The sequence below is a fragment of the Nicotiana tomentosiformis genome, chromosome 10 (genome assembly GCF_000390325.3).
Source record: "Nicotiana tomentosiformis chromosome 10, ASM39032v3, whole genome shotgun sequence".
Classification (NCBI taxonomy): domain Eukaryota; kingdom Viridiplantae; phylum Streptophyta; class Magnoliopsida; order Solanales; family Solanaceae; genus Nicotiana; species Nicotiana tomentosiformis.
In genome coordinates this window covers 4,686,463-4,695,639 of record NC_090821.1, presented here as the reverse complement: position 1 = coordinate 4,695,639, position 9,177 = coordinate 4,686,463, and the positions used below count along the sequence as shown (strand labels likewise).

Below are 9,177 nucleotides of genomic sequence, written 5' to 3'. Positions count from 1 at the left end.
CGTCGCTGCACTGGGTGCAATTACTATGAAATCAATAGATCATCCTGAGTCCGAGCACATTCACCAGCTGCACCAGTCCGTTCACTCCTCATGGACGTCAACTAGAGGTGCGACAATACATTCAAATCCAAAGTCATGTTGTATCCTTCTTCATATCAAGCAACTCCCTCATGTTGTATCCAATCTTCCTCAATATAGCAGCTAATATTATAACTTAAGTCCGTAGATCCAATCATTGTCCATTCTACATCCCAAATTACTCCAAACGTTCCTCAAGACGTGTAATCATCCTACCACGTAACCCATGTGCTACCTTGGCACTCTCCCATTTTGGTCAACCATCTCCTTTAAGCAACTACTCTGCTTCTGTTTTCTTACACTTGGCCTTTTTGGAGCCTAACCACCGCAATGCACCTACCACATGTCCTTCCTCATCCTTTGCTGCCCAGTTGTTGTCTTAACTCAAAATCCGTCTCTATAGCACTTGAACCAATAGCTCGTTACTAGCTTTAAACCTTTCTGACGATCATCCTTCTTGAGACATCAACACTAGAAACGTTACTTCGATCCTGAATCACTGCACACCGCGATCTCTAACGACTGCTTCCCCTATACAAATTCCTAACACCGCGTCGTGAAGGCGAGTTGAAGAAAACTATAACACCGACGAACCTTAACGCATTTTACAAGGCGATGACACCACATCAAAATTGAGAACTCTACCACACTTGAAAATATCAAGCTTCGTTACTCCATCAACCCCAAACCTGAATATTCATAGTCCGATTGCCTTTTCTTCGCTGGAATTAAAACATGGAACCTCTAAATCATGTACTGAGAAAACCTTCTTTCAAGTCGTTTACTGCCCTGACACATAGACAGGCATTCTACCATTACATAAACACTGTGTGATAACAACGCACGAATCGTCGTAACAATCAATGCCAAATTTCAAAACCTTAGGTTGTATTGATACTGAACTGTAACGATAGAGCGGCCTTCCGCAAGGCGAAGACAATAGCCCAATTAATTACACAGGGAGAAGCATCTCGCACTACATCTGTAGTACGATTAAAAATTTCCTCGATCCCCAATTTATAACAAGCGCATCACGTCGTATAAGATTGAATAGGAAGGAAATGTAGGCATAAGCCTCAAAGGAATTGAACACACGATGAGGAATCAAAAAGGAAAGTATTCCTAACAGCCCTGTAGCCTCTCGAAGATTAGCATAGACGTCTCCGTACCGATCCGCAAGACTCTACTAGACTTGCTCATGACTCGTGAGACCTACGTGAACCTAGTGCTCTGATACCATGTTGTCACGACCCAAAATCCAAAAAGGCCGTGATGGTGCCGGACACCACTGTCAGACAAGCCAACCATAATCAATTAACTTAATTACCTATTTTAGTATTTTTGAAATAAAAATTTCTTCAATGAAATTGTAAAGATAAAACTCATAGAGTAAATAATAAATATTTTTAGCAACTAAATTTCTAAACAATTCACAACCATTCCCAAAACCCGGTGTCACAAGTGCATGAGCATTTTCTAGGGAATTAAAAATAAAATATAGCATCTGTCCAGAATATAAATTAGATAGGAAAATATAATAACTCTGAAGGAGACTCTGTTAGCTGCGGATCGTAATATAGAATGCAGCTCACCTATGTCCTCACAATTATTAACCACACCTCTGTGCCCACATGGCCGCTATACATATATGTACCTGCAAAATAAAATATGCAGCAAGTGCAGTATGAGTACGAAAATAATGTATACCCAGTAAGTATCAAGCCTAATCTCGAAGTGGTAGAGACGAGATAGCCGACTTTGACACTCACTATGGGTCAATAATAAAAATTAGAATAAATTATAATTATTCAAATCAGCATGGTTCACAGAGTTAACAATAATTTTATTCAATTAGAAAAAATAATAAGAATCATTCAAATGCAATAATTTTCCAATTTATTAATTAAATCATGAAATTTCAATAAAACTTCCAATTTAACAAATAGTTTTACAAGCTGCAATTCAATTTCAATAAATTTTTCAATTTATCAATTAGTCGCATTTACAGGAATAACAATAATTCCTTAACAAGCAGGAATAATAATTCATTAAATTTTAAAGATTTTCAATTTATCAATTACCTTTGCAAGTTGAAATAAACTATTAAGATATCGTGTAATTATTATTATTAAGCATGATTTTTGCCGAGGACGTACGACCCGATTCAGAGTGTCGTGTACAATGTCGAGGGACGTGCGGCGAGATCCATAGATACATCTATCCTGCCGAGGCGTTCGGCCCGCTCCACAAGAAAGGAGGACATTTTCTTATGTACCTCCGGAAGGAGAGTATATTTATTATGAGATAAATTCGGGAGGAGAACAATTTCTTTTAACAATTAATTGATTTAAACAGAAAATCAAGCATATGAGATTTCCATCCTTTAATATCTTTATCTAACAATTCACAATATATTCATATATATATATATATCAATTAATACTAATAAATCAAGGAATACAATTTACACAAGTAATTAATGCTTTGAGTCCTAAACTACCCGGACTTTAACATTTATAGTAGCTACGCACGGACACTTGTCACCTCGTGTGTACGTAGCCCCTGCAATTAGCAATAATTATTCAATTTAATCCCTATGGGGTAATTTTCCCCTCACAAGATTAAACAAGAGACTTACCTCGTCTCAAAATCCACTTTCCAATTACCACGTCGCGTTGAATTCTCGATTCGACGCCGAACCGAAACTATCTAAATATTATACAAAATAATTAATATATGCTAAATGATTCGAAATCTATCTATTAAATAAATTACCTTATCCAAAATGGTAAAATTCCTAAAATTTATTCCGGGCCCACATGCTCGGATTCTGAAAATACCCATAATCTCAAGAACTTAAATATATAATTTCTACTCAATTCCATAACTATTTTCATGGTTAAAATCTCATTTTTATAAAACTCTAGGTTTTTCATCTAAATCTTTGAATTCTAAGATTTACTAGTTATAATCTATTTATAATCTATGTATTTAACTCTAGGGGTGTAGAATTAACTTACCTCTAAGTTGTTAGTTGAAAACTCATCACAAAGAGCTCCGAAATCGCCCAACAATGGATGAAAAATAGAAAGAAATGGACTGAGTTTTCGTTCGTTTTAAGGTTCTGCCCATACAGGTTTTTCGCACCTGCGGAAGGAGTACCGCACATGCGGCTTTCGCACCTGCAGAAATTCCTCGTAGGTGCGCATTTTCCTTATTTTCCTGGTTCTGCACCTGCGGAAGAAATGCTCGCTTCTGCGCAAGCGCAGGTGCTCCCATCCCTTCACACCTGCGCATTTTTACGCTTCTGCGCACAAGGCCATCGCACTTGTGCGTTCGCAGGTGCGCCAAATGCTTCACATATGCGATGGCTGGGCAGGTTTCTCTCGTTCGCACCTGCGATTGGTGGCTCGCACCTGCAACTGTCCAAGCGCAGGTGCGATTATGACAGTAGCTGGGAGCTTCAATCCTTGCTCAATTTTTTAAAATTGGTCCGAGCCTCGTCCGGTTAACACTCGGGACCCCCGGGGCCCCGGCCGAACATACCAACAGGTTTGAAATCATAAAATAGACTCGCTCGAATCTCGGAACGCATAAAACAATATCAAATCTAAGAATCATACCCTAAACCAAATTGATTCAAACTTAGGAATTTCAAGTTTTTCAATTTACTTCTAATGCGCCGAAATATACTTAAACTATTCGGAATGACACGAAAATTTGCGTGCAAGTCTTAAATCACTATACGGAACTATTCCCAAATTCGGAATTCCAAACGGACTTCAATTACTCAAAAACCTACTCCAAACCCATTTTAAAGAACTTTAAACCTTCAAATAGTTTATTTTCACTATTAAGCCCCAAAACGCTCCTGGATTATCTAAAACTCGATTCGAACATACGCCCAAGTCTGAAATCATCATACGAACCTATTGAAACCGTCAAATCCCGATTCTGAGGTCGTTTTCTCAAAATATTGACCGAAGTCAAACTTAGCCTTTTAAGGTTAACTTAAGGAACCAAGTGTTCCGATTTCAACCCAAACACAACCAAATCCCGAACCAACCATCCCCGCAAGTCATAAATTATTAAAAACATATTCGGGGAGTTTTATTTAAGGGAACAGGGTTCTAAAAGTCGAAACGACTGTTGGGTCGTTACAATATATATATATATATATATATATATATATATATATATATATATATATATATATATATATGTTTATTTAAAAGCAATTTATTATTTACACACACACAAATATTAATAAATTTATATTTTAATTATTTTAAAATCATTTTTTCGACCGAAATCGGTCGAAAATATTTAATTATAACTTATTCGGTTGGTTAATTATATATATATAATTTTTGTCTTGGGCGGAAATTAATTATTTTAAACGTTCCGAACGATTTCGGTCGGAAATTTGGAAAAATATTAATAAATAATTATTTTTGTACATTATTTACACGTATGACCAAATATTTGACCAATTTCCGGCCGAAATCGATCGGAAAGTTGGAAAATATTTAATAAATAATTATTTTTATACATTATATATAAGTATGACCAAATATTTGACCAATTTCCGATCGAAATCGGTCGGAAAGTTGGAAAAGTTTTAATAAATAATTATTTTTGTATATTATATACAAGTATGATCAAATATTTGACCAATTTTCGACCGAATTCGGTCGGAAATTTGGAAATTTTTTAATATATAATTATTTTTGTACATTATATACAAGTATGACCAAATATTTGACTAATTATTTTTTTGCTATCAGAAAATTTTTGTTGACTTTTGCGACCAAATACTCTTATTTCCGATCGATTTCGGTCGGTTTTCTTTTCGACCGATTTCGGTCGGAAAGCCTTGGACGAAAATCAGTTGATTTCTAGCAGTGAAACTCGAACACCTTTTTAATATTTTCTTTAAAATTGCAGCTTGTTTGCTTTTTTGAAGGCCATTTCATTGATATTTCGGGTAGCCTTGTATAAGTTTTTGACTGTTAGTTCGTACATATATTCTAGTTCCATATAAGTAGAGAGTTTGTATTTGTGTCTCAAAATATAGTGATACTTCTCACCATTTGATTTAGATGTTTTTAGAATATATGTCTCCACATGAAACAATACATGCAGACGGTTTGTTGAAGTATGTGTATTCGAGAAGGACAAGGTGGGGTTCATAACCCATTGGGTTTACATTTGTATGTTTGCCCTCTTAATGCCAAATGGGCCCAAAACTTGTCATACTATGTTCAATTCTAATTTGTTTTTTGGAAAATAGCCGCTCTTAAGTTAATAGTCTGTAAATTTTTTGTATATATATATATATATATATATATATATATTTCTATATTTTATATATAAAAAAATACATATTTTACACTTTTGCGGTTATCGGTTGTAAAGTGATCTTTGCCCAATTCTTTTTTCCTTGCTACTAAAATGCAGTCCTTTGGATATTGAATTTAATTTCTTCTCTGGTTTAGTATTCTGGTAAACATTATTTATGAAGGCAAGAAACATAGTTTTCACTGCCGAAGGATGGTTGCTAGTTTTCAACATCCAGGCTTTAATGGTACTTGTTTCCATTTGCAGCATTCTATATCACATTGTTCTAATTTTTTTATTCTTCAATAGAATGTATAGCGGTTCACTTGTGCGTTGCTTCATATTTACTATTGTAGTATTGTGGCTCCTATTGTTCATCTTTTTGTTTGCCTTTCTTTTATAGTAATTTTAGTTTATAACTCCTGTTACAATTTATATTATGACATGCTTTCCTTGTTAGCTTGTCCCAAAAAGATAGATGTCATCTTTTCATATTAGAAATAACTTAACTTGAAATTCTCATTTTACCGTTTAATAAAATTATTTATAGTCACACAAATACCCCTGGTTTGGTCTGAATCACAAGTTTCAAAAATGCTACTTTCTATTTTTTTTTAAAATTCGTGCTCAATTAAATAGTGATATATAAATTGGGACGGAGGGAATAATATATTCTTCTAGGTACGCAATAAAATTTTTGGAATATATAGCAATAGTCATTATGGCGAATTGAAAGGAATAGTCAACATTTTTACGCTTTAAATTGATATATTGACTTTCTTAAGGTCTTTCTCCTATAGTTGGTGAAGTCATAATTTTTTAGCAAATCAAGAGAGATTTACTATTTTTTTAAATATTATTTCTAGTAGTAAGGACGTGCCAAGTCAAAAGAGAACTAATAAAAAAAACGGAGAGAATAATACAGCAGAATGTATTTACTTTGTTAAGTCTTCGAGATTAATTACACCAAAATAGTAAACTTTAATATACACCATTTGTATATAACTTAATATATCAAATCATAAATAACATTAGGAAATGAATGAAGGAGGTACATTAACTTCTCTCACAGAATGTCATAACCAAACGTACACCTCTGCAAGGAAAAATTCCCAAGCTTTTCTTTTTACAAATCTGACCCATAAAAACAAACAATTTCATCTGCTTCTTGGGTCGACGTTAGAAGATGTCAACTAAAAGAAAAAGAAAAAATAATAATAATAACAATAAAAATAATACAGTGAAGAAAGATGTCGAAAAAAAGAATTAAGAAGCGCGCAATTCACCAAGTATTGCTTCATGTTGAGCCCATCCATCTCTCTTCACCTAAAACCTTTTCAATTAATACCAGTTAATCACTTTTCAACATTTCTCCTCTACTAAAAGGTAGCCCAGCGCATAGTTTTACCTTGCATTTTTTTTGTAAGAGACCGAGTTTACGGATTGAACCGTGAACTCCTGACTTTACCAGTTACGCCAAAGTTTCCCTTCAACAGTTCTCCTCTACTGCAGCATGGAATTAGTTAATGATCGGAAAACGACTTCTTCACAAGGAATAGTAATGCCCATGTCGTGATTGAACCCAAACTCCTCTTCGGCACAACGGAGAAGGGACTGAAACTGAGGGTGACTTAAGAAAGAAATTGGTATAATATATCGTTTTCGATTCTCTCCTACGTAGACAGCAAAATGACCTTTGGGCACATCAATGGGAAGGCCATCTTCATCGTCATAGCCATTTTTCTTTCCCAAACTCGAACACCTTTTCAAGATTTGCTTTAAAACTGCAGCTTGTGACAACTTGTTTGATTTTCTGATGGCCATTTTAATTTGTTTTCTTGAATGTTTGAGAATGTTAATGAAAAGAAAGTTGCGAGTTTTGGAAAGAAGAAGAAAAACACTTCTTTCCTTTGAGAGAAAGAAGTGCTAAAAAGTGATGAGTTGTGTGATGATAGAGGAAGGTGCAGGTATTTATGAAGAAAGAAGACCCCAACTATGACTTTTTTTGTTTTAATTTTAATTTTGAAGTGAAGGGGCAAGGAGGGGAAGAGGGAGCATAATACACAGGCAGATTTATTAGCTCTATAACAACAGATGGAACATATCCACACTACTTTTGTTAGTCCCGCCAATATTGCTATATTTGCAAATAATAATTCTGCAAAATATAAGTTAACGTAATGAAACAGTAATTAATTCGAGCCCACTGAATTCACAGTGTTTCCTTAAGGAATTTAATCCCCTCCTAGTACCCAAGATAATGGATTATTTCCTCGCAGGATAGAACGAATCACACACTGGTGTAGCGGTACTTCAAACCCCAGTGTTTCAGCGAACACAAAGTTCGGTAGCAAATCACACTTACAATTGCTTTGTTTGAAGTTAAAACAATGCAGAACGAAGGAGTAGAAACTCAGAAAATCGTATGAAAATGCTGAGAGGAAGGAGTGCAATGTATAGCCAAATCTGTTGAGCGATTTCAGAATTTCAGTTTGTGTGTTGAGTGTTGTGTGTCTTTCTTCAACAGCTGCTGCACATATATATAGCAGCCAGTGTTGAAGAAGACCAATCGTCCACCCTCCATGGTGGAGCAAGCATTAGCTTATTTGTGGAGCAAGCACAATCATGGTGGGAAGAGCATTAGGCGGCTGCCTTGTGGTCAATACACGGATTGAAAAATATCCGTTACAAATGCGGATAATCTTACGTTAATATTTACTATTAACAAATAAATTTGGTCCAAAAAATTAATCAATCAATCGATCATTTGACCAAATCCAAATCCGAATCCGAATCCGAATCCGAAGCCGAAGCCGAAGCCGAAGCCGTAGCCGAAGCCGAGCCGAGCCGAGCGAGCGACGACGACGATAGCGCGAGGCTTGCTTTCTTCTTAACTCTTTAAGAGCTACAAGAAGAGCAATTATATATATACCCACCAAAAATCTCTTCCTCTTCCAATATGGGACAATGTCTCAGTGTCAAGAGGGAAAAACTTAAAATTTTACTCAAAAATTTTATTTTCCCTCCATTTCTCATTCACCCTCATTTTAAGACTATTTCATCTTAAAAAATAAAAACCTCAACAATCCCCCACATGAATGGGGAATGGCTATATCATGAAAGTATACATGGAAAAACTGTGTGATTTACAAGCAAGGATTAATCGCATCTGGATAAGTAGGTTTCCCTTTGAACTTTCCGTAGTAAACTTATGTTGGATATACTCGGTCAATCGGTAGATTTGATATCTTTGAACCGACGATCTTTGGTGTATACCTAGACAACCATAAGTCACACAATCAACCCTTAACCGTCTTTGGTTCTCATTGTTGTGTTCGTTTCAGCCATGAACACCGCCTGATTTCATAAGTGCGTAGAGAACTGGCCTTACAAAGTTCTCCTTGAAGCGGCTAACACTTTACACTTACATAGGTGATTCCTAAACGTGTCATCCTGTAGATACACTATTTGATATACCCCATATCAAATTTAGAAATCATTAAAAAGCCTTAATGCTTTATCCTTGGTACTGAACATTGTCTCATCACGAGAACGGACTAAAATTTTATTTGACAATGTTGAACCGTCATTAATGACTTTGTTTGATTTCCTTGAACCTAGATCTTGAGATCTCTAGTCTTCTAGGTAGAGTTACCGCCACAATGACTTGTTCTCGGCCATAGCCCCATTCCCCTTAATGATTTCTCAACTACCTCTCTAGTTAGGCCTTTTGTAAGTGGATCCGACACATTATCACTT

General features: G+C 35.5%; 1 protein-coding gene across 1 annotated transcript; it reads right to left on the bottom strand.

Annotated features, from left to right (window-relative positions):
* Positions 1-6,457: 6,457 nt before the first annotated feature.
* On the bottom strand, positions 6,458-7,440 carry LOC104087596 (protein SMALL AUXIN UP-REGULATED RNA 12-like). The gene has a single exon (XM_009592120.4). The coding sequence runs from the start codon at positions 7,240-7,242 to the stop codon at positions 6,922-6,924; it is 321 nt and encodes a 106-aa protein (XP_009590415.1). The 5' UTR covers positions 7,243-7,440; the 3' UTR covers positions 6,458-6,921.
* Positions 7,441-9,177: the final 1,737 nt, after the last annotated feature.

What these genes read in the sequence shown, in the direction of transcription:
- LOC104087596 (XM_009592120.4), bottom strand. Translation starts at nt 7,242, where the DNA reads ATGGCCATCAGAAAATCAAACAAGTTGTCACAAGCTGCAGTTTTAAAG.